General features: G+C 35.9%; 2 protein-coding genes across 6 annotated transcripts in view; both read left to right on the plus strand.

Moving 5' to 3' along the window:
* The first annotated feature begins 261 nt into the window (after positions 1-261).
* LOC123308199 (myosin-2 essential light chain) lies at positions 262-2147 on the plus strand. Of its 2 annotated transcripts, XM_044890772.1 has the most exons (5): positions 262-390; positions 449-476; positions 946-1127; positions 1530-1676; positions 1770-2147. In XM_044890772.1, the coding sequence occupies exons 1-5, from the start codon at positions 388-390 to the stop codon at positions 1851-1853; spliced, it is 444 nt and encodes a 147-aa protein (XP_044746707.1). In that variant the 5' UTR covers positions 262-387; the 3' UTR covers positions 1854-2147. The 2 variants fall into 2 exon arrangements, with proteins under 2 accessions (XP_044746707.1, XP_044746706.1); XM_044890771.1 differs by lacking the exons at positions 262-390; positions 449-476 and adding an exon at positions 631-894.
* A 2696-nt stretch (positions 2148-4843) lies between these two features.
* LOC123308185 (complement factor H) overlaps positions 4844-26032 on the plus strand; it is a 38555-nt gene continuing 17366 nt past the window's right edge. For 2 of the 4 annotated variants that reach the window (XM_044890753.1, XM_044890755.1), the window contains exons 1-6: positions 4845-5090; positions 17810-17997; positions 18214-18316; positions 24333-24512; positions 25440-25631; positions 25685-25861. In XM_044890753.1, the coding sequence (XP_044746688.1) occupies positions 5036-5090; positions 17810-17997; positions 18214-18316; positions 24333-24512; positions 25440-25631; positions 25685-25861 (895 nt within the window). In that variant the 5' untranslated portion in view covers positions 4845-5035. Of the gene's footprint in view, positions 5091-17809; positions 17998-18213; positions 18317-24332; positions 24513-25439; positions 25632-25684; positions 25862-26032 lie in introns of all 4 variants that reach the window. The other 2 variants (XM_044890756.1, XM_044890754.1) reach the window with 2 other exon arrangements.

The following is a 26032-nucleotide window of genomic DNA, read 5'->3' on the forward strand; positions in this document are numbered from 1 at the left end:
ATACCTACATGTTTCACCTTTGATCTTATAAATAATTCTTTTGCTACCTCTGTTGTGAAGCAGGTAATAAATGGTGCAAAATGGTTAACCTTGACATTCACATAATATATAGAACGATCTGAAATTGTTGAAGAGTGGGAGGAACATAAGATACTCATTAGCATTAGACTAATAATGTATCTGTACAAGAAAATTTCATTGAGAAATTTCCTTATATGTAAATTCGAATTACGCGCCATCTAATATTTGTCAACCGTCAAGTCAACTAGCGCTTCCTTAACAACCGTTTCCGTCTAGCGCAGACTTTCGTACATTGGAGTGTAGAATTTTTTGACAGTTTGTGTTGGTTGTTCCTTTGTAATAAATTTTTATTTTGAATACAGGATAATGGTGAGTTAAAATTCTTGTAAACTGGATTAATAGCTAACAATCTCATTAAATTTTCTAGGCGAATTATACTGAAGACCAGATGGCCGGTAAGTTGTTTATCTTATCGGAAGTAGGCTGTAAAAATGCCCCACCTTGAATTTTTCACCTATTATTACACTCTTTAATACGTTTCACTCTAATTCTTGCGATCATCTTAATTCGATTTACTATTCATACACTCATTATAGTAATCAAACAAAAAACTGTCTCAGTTCAAGTGTGAAGTTTGAAGAAACAAAGTAGAATGATTGAGGTAGGCCAACAAAACTGTTGCAATGATTCATACCGTTGATTTTGTCCATTTATGGTATCATTTTGAAAGTAACTCGATGTAAGTTCGATATTGCTGCAATCAACACAGCAGATGTTCATAAGCTCTCATATTGGTAGCACCACAAGTACTCATTTTTTTTAATATGTATCTATACGAGCCACCTAGTAAACTTACTTTGACTTCAGTTGAAGGTAGATTGATTAATTCAAAAGTGTTGACTCACTAATGTTTCCTTCTTTTAGAATTTCAGGAGGCTTTCCAACTATTTGATAATCGAGGTGATGGTAAAATTCATGTAAGTCAGATTGGGGATGCTTTGAGAGCACTAGGGCAAAATCCAACTGAATCGGATGTGAAAAAATTCACACACCAACATAAGCCGGATGAAAGGGTGTCATTTGAAGTCTTTCTGCCCATTTATCAAGTGAGTTATATTATTTCTCCTTCAATATGTTTGGATTTACCAGTGTTTGCTGGAATTCCAGATGAGTCATCTGATTTTTGTATAACAAGCAAGTTTATGTTTGACCTAATTTAATGAGGATTTGGCTATTGTTTTGGAAATTCATTGTTACCTTATTGCCAACATCTATTGATTAATTTTCATTTGCTGTATTTCCATTCTACTATGAATTGAGAAAGTTTCGAGTGACTTCATTTGGAAATTATCGGTTATACTCGAATGGCTTCAGATGCATGCATAGCATTAAAATCAGATATATATTTGGATCCTATTATAATTATTATGTGAGATAATCGTCAATGCTTCAATAGGTTTTGTTGTTTCCAGTAATGTGGAAAGTGTGAGTGTAATTTTTTTTTTTAGCAAATTTCAAAATCAAGAAGCGCAGAAACAGCTGAAGATTTCATTGAGGGTCTCAGGCATTTCGATAAAGATGGAAATGGTTACATAAGTTCAGCTGAGTTGAGACATCTGCTCACTACACTTGGCGAGAAACTCACAGATGATGAGGTAAGATTCATATGTTCATTAAAGGCCCTTCTCATTTTGTTTAACTCGCTGAATATACATATTTCTTTATTAATTTCTTTCTATTTTTTATAGGTAGAGCAGCTTCTTCAAGGTCAAGAGGACTCTCAAGGAAATGTTAATTATGAAGAGTTTGTCAAGCTAGTGATGTCGGGTTGAGCCTTTATATTTTTTTTACTTAATATCTTGACCTAATGACGAATGGTACTTGATAAAACTGCATTTATTAGATAATGAATGAATGATGGATAATTTTAAAATTTCTTTGAATTTTATATGTTGAGCTATTTTCTTCCAATATCATTTATATCGTTAGTGCCTTCATTCCAGTTTCTATGTATTTTGAATTTTTATAAAACTATTGTCACTATTATGTTTGGAGGTCAGTAATTGACATATTTATTTATTTTTATTATAGTTAATAGGAGGTTGTATAAAGTTCTTTGAATAGTAGTTTGTTGTTTTTTTTTATAATTAGCCTGATGTCAAACATATTTCTGCAAAATAAGGAGTAAATATTATCAGGTATTGATAATCTCAGTTTCAGTATACTTGTATAATACAAACACTTGAAAGAGGAGCCCTTACCTATACCTTAACAACAGAAAAAGTTATTGAAAAAGATTGTTCGAAAAATTTGGATTTGGGCCTTTATTTCGAAAAAGAGTTTAAATCGTGCAGTAGCACACGATATTGAATAGACTGAGTAGAGAAAAATTGCGAATATTTAAAGTAGGTATACTAATGCAGGTTTACAGTGTTTTATAGTCACTGTATGCAGCGCCATCTGCTAGGAATATTCAAAATTTCCAAAGATTTTGATCTTCATATATCTTAGCACACTTTAAATTGTTGAGAGATACTTTGGTTGAACACCGCTAGATTCTAGAGTTTTGTGTGTTGCCAATTGTTGGAAATTTTGTAACATCCAGCTCATTATTTACCAAGAGTGTTTTGTAGAAAATTGTCAAGTGCTAAAAGCACTCGTTGGAGATGACTCCAAAAATTCGTTAACCTACTATCAACTCTGGCAAAACTCATTAATTCAATTTCATTATTCTCTAATAATAAATATTGAAAAACTCCCCTCATCTTTTAATATAGGTAAAGAATATACCTAAGATTTGATAAAACACTGACAAATTTCATTTCTCCTGATGGTATATGTACGAGATCAAGTAATCTGGGAATTCGGTGGAAAGTTTCTTAATATATTACTGCACACGGGAAAGCATTTTTCATCTAGGTGTCACGGCCTGTTTTTCGGGGTGAAACTTTAATGTGTAGTAAAAGAAAGAGAGGAGAATGAATGTGCAAATAATTTAGAGTGGGGTGGCGCGGTCATCACTAAGGGTAAAAATATTTTCGTCAGAAAAGGAAAAAAGGAAGGAAAATTTTTACCTTCAGTAAGATGAAACATATAGGAATATAATGAAATATGCAATGCATTAATGATATTATTGGGAACATCATTCTAGGAACATTTTGATAAAAGAGATTAGGTTTTATTATGAAGTTGTTTGATACCAATCATTTCACTGTATTTGAAAATAAAACAATTAAACTTTAGTTTCAAACACGTTTTTCATGCCATGATTAATTTATTTGTTTCAATTTTTTTTCTCAGTCTCTTCATTGCGAGAGCTTTTATTGATCGGTGGCTTAATTGTTAATTTACTCGTTACAATCAAATATTCTTCAATAAAAAGAGACTAGAAATTTTTTTTTCTATTGGCTTGACGAAAGCATGGTAGGCAGCACTACCCTGCATTTTGTGTAGGTACCAACCAGTTATGTGTTTAAAAGGGTTAAGAGGTAAGCAGATTTACGAAGATATGCTAAATACCCTTGGTGATCAATGTCCTTCGTATGCGACCGAATGAAAAATTGGACTGCAAACTTCAAAAGAGGTTAATTTTCCATTGAAGATGATGACCGATCGGGAAGGCCAGTTTCTGTGTCAATCCCCGAAAATATCGATGCAGTTAATGACATGATTTTATCAGACCGTCGAATTGGGCTAAAACTGATATCTGAAGCACTGAATATTTCATAGGAACGCGGTCATCATATATTTCACGTCAATTTGGACATGAGAAAAATTGCTGCAAAATGGATCCCCAATTGTTTGAATGTTGACCAAAAGCGTGAAAGGGTAGAAGCATCGCGTTCGATCTGTGTTCGATTTAAAAACGGTGTAGACTTCATAAACTGAATTGTTACCATGGACGAAACTTGGGTACATTTCTACTACCCAGAAACAAAGCAACAATTCATGGAACGGCGACACTCTGGTTCTCCAAGATCTGAGAATTTTCGTGTTAAAAAATCTGCAGGAAAAGTTCTTGCTTCAGTTTTTTGGGATTGCCATGGAGTAATCATGATTGATTTTTTTGGATATGGGTAGAACAATAACCGGATATTACTATTCGACATTACTGACCACTCTACGGAAAGAAAATTGAAGAGAAAAGACGCGGAAAGCTATACAAAGGTGTTTAGTTTTTGCAGGACAACGCGTCTGCACCCAAATCTCATGTTGCATTGCAAAAAATTCTTGATTTAGGGTTTGAATTACTAGATCACCCCCGTTTTTCACCAGATTTGGCTCAATCCGACTATCATCTCTTTCCTCAACTGAAAAAAAGTTTAAAAGCTTGTAAATTTTCTTTCAACGAAGAGGTTATAAAAGCTGTGGTGGTCTGGTTTGCAGAGCAAGAAGAAACATTTTCTTTGAAAGGTCTAGAGACGTTGCAGGTTCGCTGTAATAAATGAATAAATAAATCCAATTAAGAGGAAAATATGTTGAGTAATAAAATATATTGACATTGAAATTTAGTTTGGTTCTCTAGTAGGCTAAGAATTTTTCAATATATCCTAGTATCTCACTCTGGAAGGAAAAGCAGTACGTAAATTTTTATGTGTCTGCCAAATTCTCCGCCAAAGACAGTAATTTTCAAGAAAGCGATAGCGGTTCCTTCCTCTGCCAAAACGACGGCTTCTCATTATCACATAAAAATAAAGCCCCGGTTTCCCTAACGCAATTCCTAGAAGTGAAACGGGCGCATCTTCTGCGGAATTGAATCTTCCAGAGTCCTCTCGTAGTTGATGCGTCGCCCTGTGGGATACAATACAGCTCCCGACGGAGATCCAGAAGATTTGGATACTCAGTCCGATGCTGCGTACGCTCCTGCTAGCAGGTCAGCCTTCGTATTTTCGCCAGAAAGCGGAATAAGCGCGCGAACTAAATTTTTTTTCGACGGACGAGTCTTTCAGGAAGTTATGTGAGATTTCACGCTGAAATTCACTTTAGAGGTGTCCAGGACTGTCGAAAGTGCACCATGAAGTGGATTTTCTGGATCTTGCTGATCGCTTTTCTTGACTCGTTTGTTCAAGGTATTTTTTTTCATTACAGCCAACCAACATGAGTGTTGCTGTCTTGTTTCTGAGGAAATTTCAAAAGATTTTGACTTCTATTTTTATAGTTTTGGCATCATTATTCATGAAGTCAGCTTCGTAATAAATTTCATTATTATTTGGATGTTTGTATAGTATAGATATAACCATTGAGTATGAAATGCCCTGCGGTTAAAACTGATAAAAATAAAATGAAACACAAGACAGCACTGTGGAGCAAAATTCATAATTATTTATGATATGAATTGGTTTAAATTTTAATAAAATAGTCCAGAGTATATTTATAGATTATTATATTTTGTATAAGCTCAAGAGATTTCGTCTAAATTAAATACCTACCACAACTTCTCTTCGTCCTCATCTTCAGAGCTAAATTGATAATTATTAACCAAAAAAATTAACAAGAATATGACGACGTTTTTTGAAATTCATCGTCAAATAAGCTGTGCAAAGAACCCCCCTAAAATCTGTCTGAAAATCAGGTTGTTTTGAATTATTATCCTAAATAGGATATGAAATGCAGGAAAGTTGTTTTGCAGATTCCAAAAAATTAAAAACTTGATGATTCGATTAACTGACGATGAAAAAGAATAAATTCAATTTTTTCGTGAACAGTGTCAGAGATCCGAAAGTTTTGTATGAAAATAATAGGTTTTCGAATGCACTCAATCTATTGTAATGAATTATAATATTAAAGCGTATCACACATCTAACTTTATTCATATCTGCCATATTCCTTCGTTTTCAGAATTTGGAAAGTAATGTGAAAGTTGAATTCATTTTTGACTCGGAGTAATGTTGCTTATACTTGCACAGAGAAAAGTCAATCCACTTTTTTGCTTTTCGATAAAGATATCTCAATAGTTCAGTCGTCGATTTCGAGGAAAAGTACTACTATTACACTGTCAGTCAGGATGAATTCAAAGTGAGATGTACGTTCATCAAAAATTGGATAGGGTTGGTAATTTGGAAAGTAACGTCGATTTTAGCTATTTTTGGCTAAGATTGGTTGCAGAATGGCGAAAGAACCAGGTGGTTTATGAATTGTTCACTTCTTCTGGCAAAAGAGCTGTGAATTTAAACATTTAATGTAACAATATCGTGGGAAATTGTTTTAAAAATCTAGGAGGTATTTCTTGAAACCCATCGAATTGAGATCAAGGACGAATTGATTTAAATAAAACATGAAAACTGGCATTTTACATATTTGCAGTAATAATATGGTTAAAGCTTACTGTTTATATTCTCCCAACTGAGTTATTTAAACCAGAAATTTCGAGGTATTTGTAGTTTCAATGAAAGATTATTCAAATTTTCTAATACCTTGCTCAATATATCGATAGTTTGGATGCATTAAGCTTTTATAAAGAAGTTTTTCTCCTAAAAAACTCTCTTAGGTACGTGTAGTATTATTAGATAGACTTTTTCACAGTACTTACCCCCGAAAAAACTTTCCCTCGCGTAAAGAAAACTTTCACATCAAGAAAAACTTCAGAAGATGGGATTACTTATAGCTTCAGGCTGTCAGCATTCAAACTTTTTCTCGTTTACAGCAATCTCCTTTCGTTTTCAAGCTTGAAGGAACTGTCAGATAACGAGGTTCATTCTGGACTCATACATGAATTTTTTTTTGTTGGTTGTCGAGCAGAATTATTCTTTCGATATGGCAAATGAAAAATATAAAATTGGGAACAACTTCCTTGATCTGTATGAACTCATCGCAGTGGCTGAAGTGTTCGAATAATTCATTTTCCGATTTTTCGACTTTTATTTATGAAGGTTTTCCATCAAGACAATTTTTACTTCATACAATATGATTTTTCAGAATCCTTCAGTCTCTACAATCTTAATTAGCAGATGGAAGTGTTCATTCACAATTCCCACCTCCTAGGATCGATAAATACTCCTCCTATTTTGCTAAAAGACAAAAGTAACAAACAAAACTCAACATTAATGTCCCTTGATTTTTCCATAACTTTTCGAACCACTCAATTTTATTTTGAGGAGAGCTGCATGTGTCCACCTTACTTGGAAACACCGATATTAGCTAAAAAAATAATTGACATAATTTTACACCTATAATTCTGGAGATTTCAACTAGGATAAAAATAATAGGAACACGAATTCTTAAGCGACATCATCTTTTTGGGAGTTTTTCGAAGGTAATCTTTCGAGTCGCGTAGATTCCAGGAAAATTATCGTAGATCTGAATATGATACATATTCTGAAGGAGCAACTCTTCTTGTGATAAATTTCGAGATTTCGTTCATATCGGCTCAATCGTTCGGTCTTGAGGAAAATTTAACTGGCCCCATCTTTTTGGGAATTTTTCGAGGTCAACTTTCGAGTCGCGTATCGTCCAGGTAAATCATCGTAGATCCGAACGTTATACATATTCTGAAAGAACAGCTCTTCTTGTCATAAATCTCAAGATTTCATCGATCTCGGTCGTTTCAGTTTGGACACAGCAGAAAGTAACGAATTCTTCCAACCGTGCAGCACAAATTAATCATTCGGTATTTGCTCACCGGAGCAAGGCCGATTTTCATCAATCACACCGCAATTTATGATGAATGGTAGTTCTTGTAGCAGATCTCAATAGTAATAAGCTTGAATGATAGATGGAAAAATGTCTCTACGTGTTTTCCACGGAGATTCCTATAAGCTCTGCTTTCCCTATCTTCCTCTATAGTCTATATAGTAGGTATACAGGGTATTTCGTATTATACAATAAGAAATATTCTGGGAAGTTCAAATAATTTGTTTCTGGAGAAACCACAGCCATTTAAAGTTACGACCCTTATGATGGGTTTCATTTATTTATTAACACATCGTCAAAAATGACGATTTTAGTTACGGTAGTTTCGGATAAAAAGAAAACAATCTTAAGGGAAAAGCTGCCAGAAAAAACTATTTGAACTTCATCCACTATTTTTATCGAAGATACGGTGATAAATTATTGACAAATATCTCTGAGACTCCCTGTATATGTATAATATGTTGAATTTATATTTATATTTTTTAAATTATGTAAAATTTTGATCCATGCAATGAAATTTTTAATCTGTGTGGCCCTAACATTTTCTCATCAGAAATAATGAACGAAAATATTGCTGGGGACTGATAACTATTGATTGTTTTTATATCGTTCTCTCAAGATTGATGGTTCCCTCTCGAGAACACCTTTTTAGAGAATCAGCTGAATAATTTCTAGAGGAGGTTAATGAGTTTTCGCTGTTTTAATAGACTTTCCTGATTAGGTTTTTCGACTTCCATCGAAACCGTATAAATTATACGACGGAAACCACTGAAAACCTTAATCAATTCTTCACTCTTCCTACTTTATCGAGTGAAACTAGATTTGGGATTTTTCAATCGCCGTCGGATTCGGGGGCTCTGCCAAGGAAAATCAATTTTCCGTCCTTATCTCCTTCAGTTCCAGTACATAAGGCTAGGCATATCTTTGAAACTAACGAGAAGTGATACTTATTGTAGTCGAATACCTGGAGCAACATATGGAGGCTACATAAATTCGTAGAATTATTGTTTATTATTGTGTGGAGGTCCTTCTGACCTAAATAATGATTTGTTATGAAGCAAATAATTGAATAGTTTGAAGATATTATCCTCAACTGTCACACCTAAGGGTCATTGCAGGAATCACTCTTACTATTATCCTAGTTACCTCTAGTAGCCTTTTTATGAACAAGGCAGAACACATATAAGGTGCAGGAAAAAATAAGTAGTATTTCGATTTCTGTCTATTATTGCTGCATTTGTTACAAGAGGAATGATTCTTGTGGGAAGCTGTTGGAACTTTTGAAAGAAAAATAAGAACAGAAATATGTGAACAATATTCTAATGGAGGAATGAGAAAAGATACAGGTTATTGAAGATTACAGAACCATTTGAAAAAATTATAGGCATTTGAAAAAATTATAGGCATTTGAGAAAAAATCAGGAAATCTACACCCTGTGTGTTAATTTTGAATATTTGTTGGACAGAAAAGACATTATCGTCCAAGCTAGTGCAGTTGGCATATTACATAACGTATAATATAAAAAAAATAGCAGTTTAAAGGAAAAGTGTAGATTTTGCTCGAATTTTTTAAAAAAATCTATAATTCTCAAGATAGATGACTGTGCCATTCTGAATTGATGAAACTATAACATTTTCACCTGAATGTTTGAGTTGGAATTTCTAATACGATAATGCATTTTCAACGGTCGCTATGGTTACGCTAGCCCACTGAAAATTCAACAATGAATCGAAAAGCAAGAAAAAGTATTGAATTTTTCTTCTTACGTTATATTCATGTGAATAGCGATATATAGTACATTTTTGAAATCAGCAAAAAAATTGCAGCAAGATGAGAGAACTTTCAACTATAGTTTACATTTGAAAAATCAGAAATCCCTGTCGTATCTTGAAAATGACTGGATCAAAAAATTAATTGATATCATATTCGAATTCCTCATAAAAATGTGCCTGTAGAATGCAACAACCGATTTCGAATACGGGTTCAAATAAGCCAGTTATTCAGCTTCATTAAAAATGGCAATTTCTCAATTTTCGTTCATAACTCAAAATCTATGAACCTTAGGCTGAATCTGTTTTCAGTTTTGGATTAGTCAAGAAAAAAGAGCTAGTGAATGTGCCGTCCATTTTCTTTAAGCTGCTATAGTTCTCGAGATCCCCTCAGAAGACAACGAATTTTGCCCACCCTGTACACAATATTCTTTGTTACTCACGAAAACGATTATTTCCTAGTTAACTTCGTAATTAACTAATAAATGATGGATTATCAGAACAAAGATCCCCAGTGTCTGGGATAATTAAGAGGCATATACAAGAAGAAGAGAACAGGACCTCTCTTTGGGTACTTCACCGATCCATTCTTAATACGAGACGTACGAGACGAGCAAATGAAGTGATCGAACGTCGAATGGCCCTTTGACAAAACACAAAGAACGCTGAAGCTGCGCCCTAATAGGATATACCTACCTTTTGAATATATTATGCTGTAATCTCCGACCCAGAAAGAAGAAAGCGAGGATCATTACGTTCCTGATATATCTACTTTAGTTTCGCCTTCGCGAATCTTCAAAGGGATATAAATTTCGGGTCAGGACTTCTCTGAAAGATTCAGTAAGGGAAATTTCTCATCTGGTTCGCCAAGGTCTGAATATTCATGGCTATGAATATTTTGTGAAATTCTGCTTGTAATGACGTCTCGTTGGAGAATACACGACTTTCGCTCTGCTTTGAATTATAGGACTCAAAGGATGTTCATCTAGGTGAATTCTGACCTCTCTACAAATTTTAAGGTTGTTTTTTGAAAGTTGTTTTTTCAATAATTCGTGGGAGCAATTTTATGCTGCCTTTCAACCTGTAGCTACAAAAAGCTGTTTGATCTGCTAGAATATTACAAACAATCTGGAATAGATGTAGTGATAGATATATTAAAAATCGGGAGTTACTGGAGCTTCGTGGATACATAGTGGATTTTGAAGATTAGACAGTAGAGAGATAAAAAGATTCTATGAAGTATGCACTTTCAGCGGTGGGAAAAGCATCTGCAAGTTCTCAAGTATTCAAAAAAAATCGTCAGGTGTACATGCTCAAGAGTGTCAGATTAAGATACTGTATATGCTCTATGTGTCTCTGATAATAAATTAATGTTAATCTGAAAGTTTGCGTGGTGGGGCTAGCCGTACGGAAGAGTTGAAAATGGTAAAAAAAAATTACTTGAGAGTGTCAATTTTTTTGAGGATATGTTGATTGGACCCAGAGGAAGCTACTTTTCAAGGGACTGATAATTAGGACGTAACGCAAGGTCACAGCGGTCCTTTGAAAATGCAAAAAAAATCGTTACTTGTACATACTCGAGCGTGTCAGATTTTCATACAGATGGTTAATCTCGGTGTTGCAGACGTGTTGATCCATTAATCTGACACTAATCAGGGGGGTTTTCTTAATCTGACAGTTTGAAGATGATAACAAGGCATTTTTTTAAATATTTTCCTTCTTGTACTTCTAATAGTTTATGTATTCATTATGAAAGTTGTAGATAATAAAATTCCTTTGTCTGAAACAATTTTGCCTACTCTTAACCGTTTTCGAGTAAGAGGGCGATAACGGCGAGGAGGTTAGCCACACATGCGAAAGGCCAAGGTCAATGTAGAAACCCAGTCTAATGTACATTCATCTCCATATATCTCGAAATCGTTGAAACGTAGAAAAAATTGCCTCGGACAAAATTTGTAGAAAATGCTATGTCCTACAACTTTTATAATGAACGAGAAAACAATTTGAAGCCCTGGAGTGGAGATAATTCAAAAAAACTAATTTTTGTGATATTTATTGCCAATTTTTATTGTTTTGGCTTGCTGTAACTGTCCATTATTCTTCAATTATTAGCTTCAATATAAGAAAAAAAGCCACCGAGCTCGAGAATATGCACGTGACTTTTTTTTGCAAGTTTGGCGCCCTCCTACACATTTTCGTCACTCTCAAATTGTCAGATTAAGAGAATATATACTTTTCAACACGCTCGAGTATGTACAATGATTGTTTTTTTTTGTTACTATTCTGACAGGCTGTCCTAAACAATTCCCCCTATATACGGTTCTAATTTTTGGTAGAGGTACTCTACAGGGTCCAAGGTATCTCCTCTTATATTAATCTTACAAGCTCGAGTAAATCCCGAATTTTCCTCTTGGGCTCCCCAACTATGGTCAAGTTCGAAGGGTCTACTAGGGCAAAGTATGAAATTGTTCATTATTCAAGACTTTGCCTGCTTTTCTGGCTTAAATGCTTGAAAACTGTAATTTTCGGAAGGTTAGTCGCCTGAAATTCATTGGAACCGCATAAATCCACAATTCTTTCTATGAAAAATCATTTAGAGCTTCAACTACGATTGAAAATTGTCAATCATTGAGTACTGCCAATTCTATCTGATCATTTACATCACATATTGGTGGAAATATTCAACCAAACTTTAAAATAATCCTTGTATATTCAGAAAAGAGCTGCTTGCTTTTTGATCGACTTGATTTTATCATTTCGAGTTTCCGGATATGGAGGATAAATCACGAGTCAATTTGTCCGCAATTTATCGCTCATTTTCCTTTTCACTTTTTCCCGGAAAAACGTGCAATAATTTCCCAACGAAATTCCACCAGCCGTATTAAACCTCCTATCTCAATCATCTGAAACGTGTGGCGTTACCATAAACCCATCGATACGTGAAATCGTTCAAGGGATACGGGGTTATATCGATGTAAAATATGGCCTTGACCCCGTACATGGAAAGACTAATAAATTGCGGGAACATCCACGAAAATCAAACCGTTCTACGGGAGAGTCTGGAAGCGCCTATCGGGTTTTTATCTGGAGCATTAGAGAACTTGGTAACGCTTACTCCCTTATCTTGACTCGAGGGAACATAAGGATCTACCACATTCAATCTTGTTCTCAAACTGAAATTTCCATTATGTATTTTTGATGACGGGGTTAATGGCTTAGGGTGAAGCCTGGATATAATGATTTTTTAATGTTTGCGTTGTCGAGAACAATTAAATTGGATCACGGACATGAAAAATGATGAGGTTATCGAGCATGGCCTTAGGAATATGAATTTTGAGGCAGAATGATGCTCAAATTCTTTGTGAGTATGGAGGTCAGTTCTGTATGGAGACAATCTCCTGATGGTATGTGTTTACAGCGAGTTAGTTGAATATCAAGACAAGAATATCTAATAAAATCGATTGCTTTTCCCAATGTAGGGGCCATAATTTTGACGTTGACAGAAACTGTACTCTGATTTGATTGATTTTCTGCAGCTCGTCAGGTGACCTCAATTTTAGCTTAATTTCTGCAGTGGTCTCTTCTGCGAACATCTCAAACTGCAGCTACAGAAGAGCTGAGCAGATTGTCATTTGATCTAATAATTTTTTCTTTGCTTCATTATATTTGGGGGAAAATTAGTGGCTGCGTTAGATTCCCTCGCTAATTATAATTAGGAAAACAATTTTGCACACATTAGTGTTCTAACCGTCTAATTGAGATGATGGTGATTACAGATAGAGTTGGTTAGGTAATTTAATATCTCTACAAGAGCTGTCGCCAGTAATTGTAATTCTGGATGCGTTTCGGTATACGTCAAAATTCAGCATTCTGAAGCTAAATGGTCCCACAAGTCTACAAGTAGTAGTCTCTGAAAAAGTTCCTTCTCTCCCATCAATATTGGATTTAAGATTCTACATTTTTTCGATCCTCTGAATATGCAAATGAAGCAATATTAAAGCGCATTATACAATTTGCATCATATGGAAATATTATTGGGTTAAAAAATCGTCGTCGAATAGGCTATGGAATTTTCAAGGTGAATACTCTATCTAAACGTGATTCTTACTAGATGGAGCCAGAGTACACATAGCTTTAGCTAGAATATTTCTCAGAACCTGCTTATTAGCCAGTTTACTATGGCCTCATCTGAAGAATTTCACTCTTCAATGATGAACCTAACATTTTAAAGAGCATTGGACACATCAATTCAATATTTATAGAGTTCTGGACGAATTGAGATTCTTCTTGTGATTCATTTATGCTACTGAAATAAGTAAAACCTTTTCTACATAATTGAAAGTATAAAAGAACTAATATTTCGAAAAACTCAAGATTCATGTCTTTGGACTTTCGAAAATTATGAACTTTTTTTTGCAGAGAGTTTTTAAATCGCCTCAGATTGTTTGGGTCTTGTAATCCCAATGAAAGAGATGATAATCGAATTTTCTACATTTCTGCTCAGCTTACGATTTTATTTCACCTCACTTAAGTCTGTTCAGTGATGAGATGCATCTGGCCCAAACAAAATGGGAGTCGTCTCCCAAGAATCTACACTCAGAGGGATTCAATTCGACTATTTCGTCGCATCCAGTTGACAAAGTTCGAATGAAACTATGTCTCTAATATCCTCCCAGAGTCTGGAACAGATTGCCAGATCAGTGGAAGTCTCATCGGTGTACTGGAGGTATTAATAATGAATCTACATGAATTTATCAGTGGCAAACTGAAATTAGTTTCAGCGTTGCAGGGGGAAAATTAGTTCGAAACTATGAAATTAGTGTGATGAAAAAGGGGGATGGTGGGTTCAGTGTGGAAATCGATTCACGTTACTTGTTTTATGGAATCTAGGATCAACCCCCCACTGTTAGTTGCTATGTGATTTCTCACCTAAGTTTATCGTTGAAATTAAATTAAGGTGAAATGTATGTTTGTGAAATCAAAAACTGAGTAATTTAGTCGGGATATTGTGTCATTATGGATATTATGATGGGAAATAATTGGATCGTAGTATGTAGTATTAAATGTATTGAAATAACAAAATAAGAAGATGGAAAATGAATATACACAAACAATGCTTAATAGTTCCTCACATAGATCGTATGAAACAGTATGATTTCACTTGGTTGGAGTTGGTATGTGTTGGACTATTCCATGCTGTGTTCTAACGAGAATTTGGAATTTTCTGCTCAAAATGTTAACAATGCACAGTGGTGAAAATGAATGAATCTTGAGGAACATATTGTTTCAAGCTCTAAACTTAGTTTCGAATTATTCCATACAATATACCTACCTCCTCATATTAGCAGACAGGTGGAAGTCAGTGTCTTGGAATAAATTTCATTTCATCCCAAATTTACTTCCATTATCCAAGGTCTCCTCTAACCGAGGGATATGAGCTTAAATTTTGGTGACATAAAACGTAAATGGGTTGTAACACATCACTCAATAAGTCGTCACTGAGTTAGTCTTCGGTCTTATCAAAAAATCGATTTTTTTATTCATCGCTCTTCTCAATTGTCTTTCGTGTGGAGCAATTTCTGTTTGCTCTTAAAATATACCTCAGTTACGGCAATCGCTTTTTCATTTGAGACTGTTTTACCCCTGGAGCATCTTTTTCATGCCCGCAAATATCCAGTAGGCGCTGAGGATTGAGGAAAATAAGTTGGACCTATTCAAAGCTTAATTCATCCAATTTAGCCATTGTTTTTATTGATTTGTATCTCAGGGGATTGCCCTGGTGAAACAGCACCTTCTTCTTTTGCTTGTTGGGCAGTTTTTTATTTCTGCACTCAATCTAGCCAATAATCCCATATAATATTCACCATTGATTCAAAACAAGTCACATGACATGAAGGCCATGATCTTTCAACCCTTTTTAGGGCACATTATCGGTAACCAATAGTGAAGTTCCATCCTCTACACTTATTAAAATTATAAATCTTCTTAAAGCCATCAAATCCTACGATTTACAGTGATTTAACAATAACCTTGACCTGACTAAAAATTCTTAAAATTTTTGGGTCGAATACCTCTATTGAATTTCAAGTGATATACATTTTTCATTGAGATTCACGATTGGAATTTCCATGGAAACCCACCTATTTTGGCCCAACAATATAATCTCATGCCTCTATTGTGATTCGGTTGCAACGAACATTAAAAAGAAAACACGAGAAACGCCCGCCGTTTTTCATAATAAAGTGGCTCGGGATAAATAGAGACCCCAGTTTTTCCGCGAACAACCGTTATTCACCCTTATCTCTTGGGGGCTGTGGCTACACAAATATGCAATATACGTACGTGTATTACGAATAATAACATCGCCGAAATACTCTCCCTCTCTGAATATACTATGAGAGTTTCTCTAGCAAAATGTGTTCCCTCGTTATGTGCGTCGTGGAGAAGTGACTGCCGGGAAAGTGAAAGATCCAAGCGGGAAATTGTATTGTGGTTTTCATTTCGGACGGCATGTAGGAAATGGAGGACGCGGAGAATTTTCTGTTTCATCGATAGGAGATAATATTCCACGAAACTAAGGTTTCAAAATAAAAAAAATGTGTACCTATATGTAGTATGATATAGAAGGGAGAAATAATTGGATTCAGGGAAAAATGCTAGTTCCCAAAAGAGAAGAATAGGAAGAGGAATACACTACTTCAGAGGTCGTCAACATTCTTAGGGGAATTGGCCGTTACCTCGTGAGTATTCAAGATTCATATGAATGGTTCTTAGGCCAGTCAGTTCTGGACACTTGCATACCATATGTTCAGCTGTTTCTGCTTCTTATCCACAGAGACTAAACTCATCTGCTGACTTTCCCATTCGGTTCAAACCATATTTGTACCGACAGTACCCTGTCAGCAGTCCCACCATCACCCGAAGCTCAGTTCGTGACAGCTTTAGCAGTTTTATGGTGTAGGTCGGTGAAATCATCATGAATTTCTTTGACTGAGTAAGTCCAGGAGTGTTTCTCCAGCGGGTTATTCTGTTGTTCAACTCCCATTGTTGGACCGCTGTCTTATATTGGTATTTTTCAAGCTCACTGGAAGGCTCAGGTCCAGCAGGTGTTAATCTTGATCTTCTTCTCACAAGTTCATTGGCTTTTTCATTTCCTTCAACACCACAATGCTCTGGAACCCATAGTAGAGTCACTTCATTGCCTCTGGCCAGTTGCTTTATGGTATTTCGGCACTCTGGTTGACACCAGAGATCTCTGGCAGTGTGATTACAGGGACCTCAGTGTGGACTGGCTGTCCGTGGTGATATAGATATGCGCCCCTTTGAGGTTCATTTTAAGACACTCCTGAGCGCATACGTAAACAGTCAGTGTCTAGGTCTGTAAAATAGAGGGTTCACTTACCAGGGCTTCACAGATCCTCAGCTTAGGTCCATATATGCCAATGCTGGTGCCCCTCTTTGACTTTGATCCATCATTGAACCATTTGGATGACTTTTTGCCCAGATGATTTACGAAACTAGGACGGTCAGCTATGACTGTTTCAAGGGGCGTTTCGCAATCGAAGATGACTGGCATAACATCCGATGGTTTTGCCAAGAGGTTTGAGTCCAGTTGTTTCAATATCTCCATAGGTTCAACCCAGTTTCCGGGTAGGAGATTTCCGTTAAGGGATGGATCTTAGTAAGAAAATAAGTTGGGTGCATGATGAACTCCTCAATTCTACTTGAAAAGTTGCCAAAAATCCAAATCCAATTAAAAATTGACCTGTTTCAACATTTTCATACAAAATACTATTAATATCGAAGATATGATTTTTGTGCGTTTCTTTTCACCCAATCTGTATAAGGGTAAACAGATTATATTCCAATGATATCTCCAGCCGAAAAATTCGCGCTCAAAGGTAACTCGTTGTGGATGCATTTGTTTTTTGAAAAATGGATGAAATTTAAGATAAGTTAACAGTCTATCATTATTCTAAACGAAAATGTTTGAATTGCGTCAGTGTTTTCTATTCTTCCAGGAAGTTTTTCTTGGAAACGGTTCCTGAGAATGAGATCTCAACTGAAAATTTGCATGTTGGGATAGGTTAGGATGGTTTTAAGGGATGCTAGACGCTCAAAAAGATGCTTCTGAAACAAAAATAGGTGGATGACCGCATTTTTTTCGTAACATATCGAAAACTTCAACGAAATATCTCTTGCGTTTCAATTTTATCAACGAAAACGAAAAATAGTCCATATCTCAGAAGGTATGCATATTTGACCCTATGTGCCTCACGAAATGAACATTATGAGAAACTTCCTGCATTTCTGTCGCATTCTGTATTTATGACCAATTGCGAAATAAATCCAGCAGTAAATATCGCAGAATGTTGTTGTTTTTTTTCAGGTCGGAGCAACTTCAGATGGAAAAGATCAGCAGCAACAAGCTCAACGACACCGACGCCAGACGACGATGACGATGACTGGGAAGAAGAAGAATCCAGCGAAATAGACGACGATGGAAAGATATACAAAAACCCCAGAAACTCGCCGTCCACCCTTTGTCCTAGAGACGAAGAACAAGCGACGCTTCTGGTGAGTCAAAAATCTCTTTGTCGAACCGTATTGAAACAGAACAATAACGAAAAAGTTCCTCCTTGCATTCAGCGTCTCCGGCGGAATATAAGACATTGATATTGACTTTCTATGCGACGTTCCAACCGAAACTTCCCGGCAAAAAGTCGAGGAGATGATTTATGGAGGACACTCCGGAATATTAAACAGTTATCGAAATATATCAATCTGTTTCAGGGACAGAAATGTCTGAGAAAATGTTCCTCTGATGAAGACTGCAAAAGTAAGAAAAAAAAGTGCCTTTGTGACGGAGCCTGTGGAATGTCCTGTATCAAACCAGGTGAGTCAAGATTCGTCTATAACGTAATGGAGCGTTTCCTGTAGGTCGATTTTATTCGAAACTTTAGGGGAAACATTAGGTTGGGAAACAAGAAATCCATAATTTTTTTAGGTAGATGGATATCTTGTAAAGTATCTAAGAAACAATATCAAATCTATGCTCCTTGAAAAGGTGACATTTCGCACTAAAACTATAGTCTTACTGTTTTCTGTTTGGTTCGTTCAGTTGTAGGTTACAGGGTGTTAAACATTTTCTCATTATGGCCATTACGTACCACAAAAATCTCAAAAATTCAAAGAAACTCTCACGAACTCTTGAAAATAAGTTGGACGCTATCTAATGAATATTTGAACATTTTGTATTGTAAAATAGAAGTATTCTTCATTTTTTCCCGTTTTCGAGTATTTTCGAAAATTAAAAAGTGTCTGTGCAATTCAAAAAATTGGGTACTTTGGCTGAATACAACTCTGTTTAAAAGATATACAGATGTGTAGTGCAATAGATTTAGCTAGTTATTCTGAAGGGAATTTTGTCAAATAGGAAAAATGGTATAGAAAAAAAGTATTTCTTTCGACCTCAAGAATACACTGTTAAAATATACTGCGCAAAAAAATTAACCAACATTATGGAAATCTCAAATTTATTCTACAACTGAAGGCGTTCTCAATGATAATTATTTTTATCAGAATTATGCATGCATATGTTATCCACTTTCAACGGTTTTCTTGGTTTTCTTCGATACAGATGTTTTTTCCCAGCAGGAATAAAAGAAGATGATATTATCAGATTTTGAATGTATTGGCTTCATTCAAAACTCAGTTGTTCTCGATCAATTCTAGTGATCAATAGTTTTTCTTTCGTTTGATTTTCTACACTCGATCGCTATGCAACGCGAAACAAACGATTTGACCCAAGAGGAATGTGCCCAAGCGGTAGTTTTGCGAGAAGAAGGGTGGACATACACAAGAATTGCAGAAAGGTTTGAGGCAGAGACAGGTATGAATGTCTGAAGACCAGGACAGGGTAGACCACGGGTAACAACTGCCATTCAAGAACGTTACTTGAGAGTTTCTTCGTTGAGACAACGGTTTGCAACCGCTCGCCTCCTTCAAATTCAGCTTGAGCAAACTCATGAGGTGCAAATTAGCACTCAGACAATAAGAAATCGCCTCAGAGAATATGATTTAAGGCCTCGTGTCGCGGCAAGAGGCCCAGCTCTTACCCCAGCCCACCGAAGGGCGCGTTTGGATTTTGCGAGAGAGCATATCCATTGGGAAGGCCGATTGGGAAAGAGTTCTCTTCACAGATGAGTCTAGATTCTGCCTCTACCATTGTGATCGACGTTCCCTTGTATACAGACGTCCACATGAAAGATATGCTCAGTGCAATTTCCTGAATACTATTGGTTTCGGGGCAGGATCGATTATGGTATGGAGTGGAATATCTTAGACTGCTCGCACAGACCTAGTGGTCGTTGATAATGGAGCTATGAATGCTGATAAGTGTATAAGGAACATTCTTGGAGAGCATGTAGTGCCATTTGCCCCATACATTGGTGAAAATTTCATTTTTATGGACGATAGTGCCAGACCCCATCTTGCGCGCATCGTTCAGGAGTACCTTGAAGAGGTTGAAGTCTCTCGGATGGAATGGCCAGCAAGAAGTTCAGATCTCAATCCGATTGAGCAGGTTTGGGACAACCTCAATAGAAGGCTGAGAAGTTCAGAAAATCATCCAGCTACTCTTAATGACTTGGGAATCCAACTCGGAGAAATCTGGGAAGGATTAGATCAGAACATTTTAAGATCACTCATTTTGAGTATGAACCGTCGTTGCCGAGCTGTAATTAACGCAAGGGGTGGAAAAACCAAGTATTAAATCACTTATCAGCATTTCAGTATTTTGAAAATTGTTCATTTTTTACTTTCATATAAGATTTCTTCCATTTAATGTGTCTTGTTTCGTTCAAAACCTTCCCGAGAGAACATAAAAAATAAGTTATAAAGTCAATGTAGAGTTAACTTTCATTAAAATTGAGATTTTCAGAATGTGCGTTAATTTTTTTTTGCGCAGTGTATTTGTACAAGTCAAAGACTCACTCTGTAGGTGTAGTCCAGATCTAGCACCAGGCGATTAGCATTTTGTTACTGCATTTCGTGAAAAGAAATTGCTATCATAAGAAGATAGGGACAAAGACTTACATTTTAGACGCTTTATGAAACTATCTTCAAATGGCAACAAATACCTTAGTACGTCAAATGTTATTTTTGTTGAAGTCGACGAAAGAAAATATGAGAAATAGGCATGTTCGGAAAACGTCAATACACTCATCTCTTGACCAATAGTTTATATTCATTGGATCCTGTTGTCGCACCTGTACTATTTTAAGTTGTTTCAAATATTCTCTGACCATATCATCTGCATTCGCTGAGTATGCTATTGAAAAACGTCGCTATAACAAGAATAACGAAATGTTTTCCGCATATACCCATATCGACCAAAAAACAAGAATCCATGCATCCATTCATTACCGTCCTTCGCTTTTTCCATCCATTCCATTTCGCCATGAGAACTGGTACAAATGTGCACGGCGGATGCGTTTTCGCATATGAAAATATAAATCACCGGCAGGGGTAGATGCGCCAGTTTATGCCAAATCTACCGAATGTAACACCATTATTTCATCCAGCCGGACCGTTGCGGAGGCAATTGCTCCACGGCCGGATGAATTATCGCACGCCCGAAATGAGAGAATGCAAATTGACGGCAGAAATATCAATGTTTCAATTAAATGGAGTGGCCGGGCACGGTCTCGCGAATTTGCATCACAATCGAATTTTATCGTTTATATCGCGTTTATATCATGGGAAGTGGTGCGAGAGAGTGGAGAAGTATCATGTAATTTGTTTCTCATCGAAAGGAAAAAACCTCAAGTGCATTTTATCCATCCCGAAAAGAAAATTTTGAAAATTTCATATTTGGACTCAATAAATTTCAATGAGCATACAAGATTTGAATTCCAAGGCCAGGCTGACATGCCAGATCAATAACGGACAGATAGAAATAAGAAAACATTACTTATTACACTATAAACTACAGTCTGATTATTATAATATCAAACAGAAAAGTAACTATACTCCATTCACTTTTATTTTAGCAGTCGGTTGACCATCGAACTTTGAAACATTTCACTCTGTATAGTACGAAAATGTGGGGTTATGCCGCTTGTCAAAACATTTTTGGGTTTTAAATCAACGCTATGTTGCTCGTTCTACGTAAAAGTTTCTGTTATTACGTATTTTATCACAATGTCGAATCTCTTCGGAAAATATATGACGAACATAATTGAAGTTTATACAAACTGATTGAAGGCATACCAAATCCAGTTATTTGCAAGGAAAAAACAAGAGATCAGTATAATATAATATGCACTAGCTTGAACAAAGTTAATGTTCGTTATCTTCTTTGGCTAAAGTTTGAATACGTTACATCAGTTGTAGATTTCAAAAATATTAACCTGAAGATGAAATGCATATGATGGGAATGGGTATCTCCCAAAGGAATTAACAGATAATTACAAGAATTGAATGTTAAATTCTTCAACAAAAATCATCTTGCATCAATATAAGTAAAAGGAATTGAAGGAAGTTTCATGTTAAGATGAACTTCACCTTTGAACAAAAATTTCACATGAATAAACAAGTAACAGGGCAACTTCCGCGTACTTGTGGCTATTCATCTTAATACATTGATGTAATAATAATAATAAGGTATTTATTAGTACCTTAAGACATTTACATTGTATAGGACAAGTCAAATGAAAAATCCATTTTAGGGAACTTATTCTCCGATGACATTTATCGAAAATCCTGAAGTAAACTTTTCGCATTAATTCACTCAAACATAAAATTCTCAAATGCCACCACTTTTTTGGGTCTCCCAATAGAAGGAAATTCTTTGTCATCCTCTTCATTCACAATTTTTTTGATTGTGGAAATATCCAGCTGAAATATAAGTCGTTTAGATTTAGATGAAACATTATATAAATTCTCTTACATTGAATATGTTCGCTACCGTCTGACGTATTGTGGATTTCAGAATATCAAGGTATAACTATTTGAATGAGCGGACCTGTATTCTAAATAGCACTTCCTGAAACCCTTTTTATTTTTCCAATCACTTTCGGCATTTTCGTAATTTAAATTGATATTAGTTGTGGCAACGACGTTATGACATTAACGACATTTCATGAGTGCTAACCTAACTTCGTTCTAGTTACAAAAACTTGAGAAAATTATTTCATGGCCAACCGACTGCTAAAATAAATTTGAATGAAGTATACATACGATCGTATGTTATGACAAGTGTAAGTGAGCCTTCCGTAGACTAATAAATCCTATAATTAATAATAAATAAAGAATATATTAGTCTATGGAGCCTTCCAAAAAAGGCAACCAATTTGAGGACATGACGTGTAGTACATGAGGCATGCTTCAAAGGCATTTATATACGTGTATCATACGCTATTTTTTATCATATCTGCATCAGAACATAATAATAACCAGTATATTGTTCTTTCCCTCTGAAAATAAAAATGGAACCATCTTTTTAGATATTACTCCAAATTTTTGAATTCATACTTTTTAATTTGTTATTCAAAATTCAGAAAGTATCTGTGAAATTTGAAAAATTGGGTACTTTGGCTGAATACAACTTTGTTGAAAAGATCCACTGATATGTAGTATTTCCACAGATATGTAGTATCACAGATTTGCTGGTTATTCTGAAGGTAATTTTGTTTTTCCAGGGGTGGCACAGCTCATTAGGAAAATTTAAAATGGCTGTAGGTATATTTTTATCAGGGCCGAATCGTATATGGTAAAAGAAGAAAGTGTTTCTTTGGACCTCAAGAATATAATGTTAAAATATTTGTACGAGTCAAAGACTCACCCTGTATGATTGATAACCCGGAAATGGTTCCGAATCAGAATGAAATCTCTTCAAAAATTCTAAAGTTAGCTGAGGATGTTGTTCAAAATTGATACCTGAAGTTCGTATTGCAATGGGCACAGAAAGTAATTGATATTGGTCAGTGATGCTAACGTATATATGATGAAAAAATCCCAGAAAACCTAGATCATTCACACTTTGGTATATACGAGACATAGGAAAATATCCCAAGAGTTGAAAAAATCCTAGGTTTCCGCTGTTTTTGAGAAAAAAGTTTTGAAATTTTGAAAATAGTATATGAATTCTGAAACAGACAAACAACTAACAAATTTTTTTTATTTCTATTAGTTATGTTTTCTGCCGTTTTCATCAGAGAAAACCCATTAGAACTTCGAATTCGAATCCTCGTAGTCATAGACAGTTCCCCTAAGCAGAAAATTTTCACTTGGCAAGGACAAGTTTCTGGCATTCAGTTTCGTTCAACAAATAATGTGTGGCGTAGAGACGCCGATAAATATTGCAAGAGGCACTCTGAATATTGAGAGTTTTTGAATGCGACTGTGTACGGATTCTATTCACGTCGAATGTCGCTCGTAAAATATCTCGCAGACTGCTCTTTTTGATCTTTTTCGTCTGATGCGTGATTAAATAGGAGCTCCGGGTTGTTTTTTGGGCCACTTCCCTCAATACCAGCCTCATGAATACCGTCGAATCGCAATAACAGCATGTAGGTTCATGAAATATTCCGCATTGATTCGGGGATAAAAAAGTAGGGCATTTGAGGGTTTTGTTGGAAAAAATATAAAGAAAACAGTTTCACCAGGGAGATCCAAATGTTGCTAATGACGATGTTGATCGAATGTACGGTGAAATGATAAAAAATGAACAAAAAATCAATTATTTTCATTTCCAACATTTTATTGTCGAAATTATATGAGTTTTGCCTATCTTGTGAATAATTTGTTTCAGTTAAGCTGCCAATAAACAATGAATACAACTGCCCTTCCGTAACATACGTGAAAATACGCGAGTAGTTATCATTACTAATTTTATCGCATTCCTTCAGATAGGGAATGTCCCGAACCTGAAGGAATTCAGTACGGAAGTGTACAAGCTGGTGGAAAACTATTCGGTTCAAGAGCAACCTACACCTGCCAGCATGGTTATCACGTGGTAGGCCTGCAGAGCCGTACTTGTCAAGGTGATGGACAATGGGCTGGATCCGCGCCTGCCTGCAAACAAAACAGTGAGTCTACTTCAATCTTTAAGAATTAGTGTATTAGGTGAGTTTTCTGCAATCTGTTGTATACAGTATACAATGAATGTCCCAAAAATTACCCTTTTCAACGAAGCTTCAACTCTGGACCTTAGAGTGCTTCGAAAATAGTAGGATGTGTGAGGAATGTTGAAATGCAAGTACTGCTGATCGGCAAAATTGAACACACTTCCATACTGATAAAACTCCTATTTCAAGCTTTGACAGTACCTGTATTAAAACCAGTTATATCGTTTTTCATTCACATTCAGCCAGTATGGTATTTGCTGTACTTAATCTTTTCATTTCATTCTATCTAAAAATGTGATTGTCCTGGGCCTCTATGACCAAGAAGATTGAGAAAGGAAACTCTCACTTTGTATCCTCGAAATAAATGCCATTAAATGATATACAGATGTTCTAAAACCTCGAAAGAAACTGGCGCATCAGGAGTGAAACACACTAGCAGAATTTTTAGAGGATGTTTGAAGTTCCTTTAACACTGGGAGATCTAAGGAACATCTGGATCTTAGCATTATGCTACATTTCCTTAGTAGAGTCCTTATCGCTTCAGAAAACATCTAATGAGAATGGTTCTAACAGACCATATGATTAGCAGATTCTTTAGGAAGGCAGAAGAAACTCCAGATAACTTGGTGACGGAATGTCTTGCCATAATAAGCCAACGCAAAAGATGCTTGGAATGAGAAACTTGTAGGAGTGAGAAGGTATCCTCCCTGAACCTATCCCAGATACTGGAGTTCATCAAAACTCTGGAACTGGCGAGCTGAAGAAGACACAGCGACGAATACAACTGTTATGGGAGGCACAATAACCCTTAAGGTTGCAGTGCCTTTTAAAATTCACCATACACACTCTATACCTCTTAATTGATGGAATTCGTTTTGAATATTTCAGTATATTGCCTATCCCCTCCAAATATCGACCACGCAAGACACAATGCTCTACCAGAGCAAACCACATTCGATCTGGATTCCACTCTGCAATACTACTGCCATACCGGCTATGTCACCAACGGTTTCCCAAGAGCCAAGTGTTTGGCGATCGATGGCCAAGCTTCCTGGTATGGACCAGACATATCTTGCGAACGTGAGTTTTGTTTCTTTTTAATGACCTTGGTTCATTGGATTTGGGTTTTTTAGCTAGATCGTGTGGACCACCGACTGAAATCAGCCACAGTTGGCATGCTGGTGAATGTTACACTTACGGATGCAGGATAACGTATCACTGTGCTGAAAACTATGAACTGGTGGGTAAGAGTGAGAGATTTTGCCAAGCTGATGGTACATGGACGCCCAAAGAACTACCCACTTGTGTTTGTAAGTACGAATATGTTGAATGATTCTTTATGAATTAATGTGTACCTAGGTATAAATACGTATTTATATCCATAATGAACAAAATTACTCTGGGTTATGGATAATTCAGCTTATCAAACAACATTTGTATTTGAAACACCTTTGAGGCCAAGATTTTATAGTAGGTTTTCT

This window comes from Coccinella septempunctata, chromosome 2 (assembly GCF_907165205.1).
Source record: "Coccinella septempunctata chromosome 2, icCocSept1.1, whole genome shotgun sequence".
Taxonomy (NCBI): Eukaryota; Metazoa; Arthropoda; class Insecta; order Coleoptera; family Coccinellidae; genus Coccinella; species Coccinella septempunctata.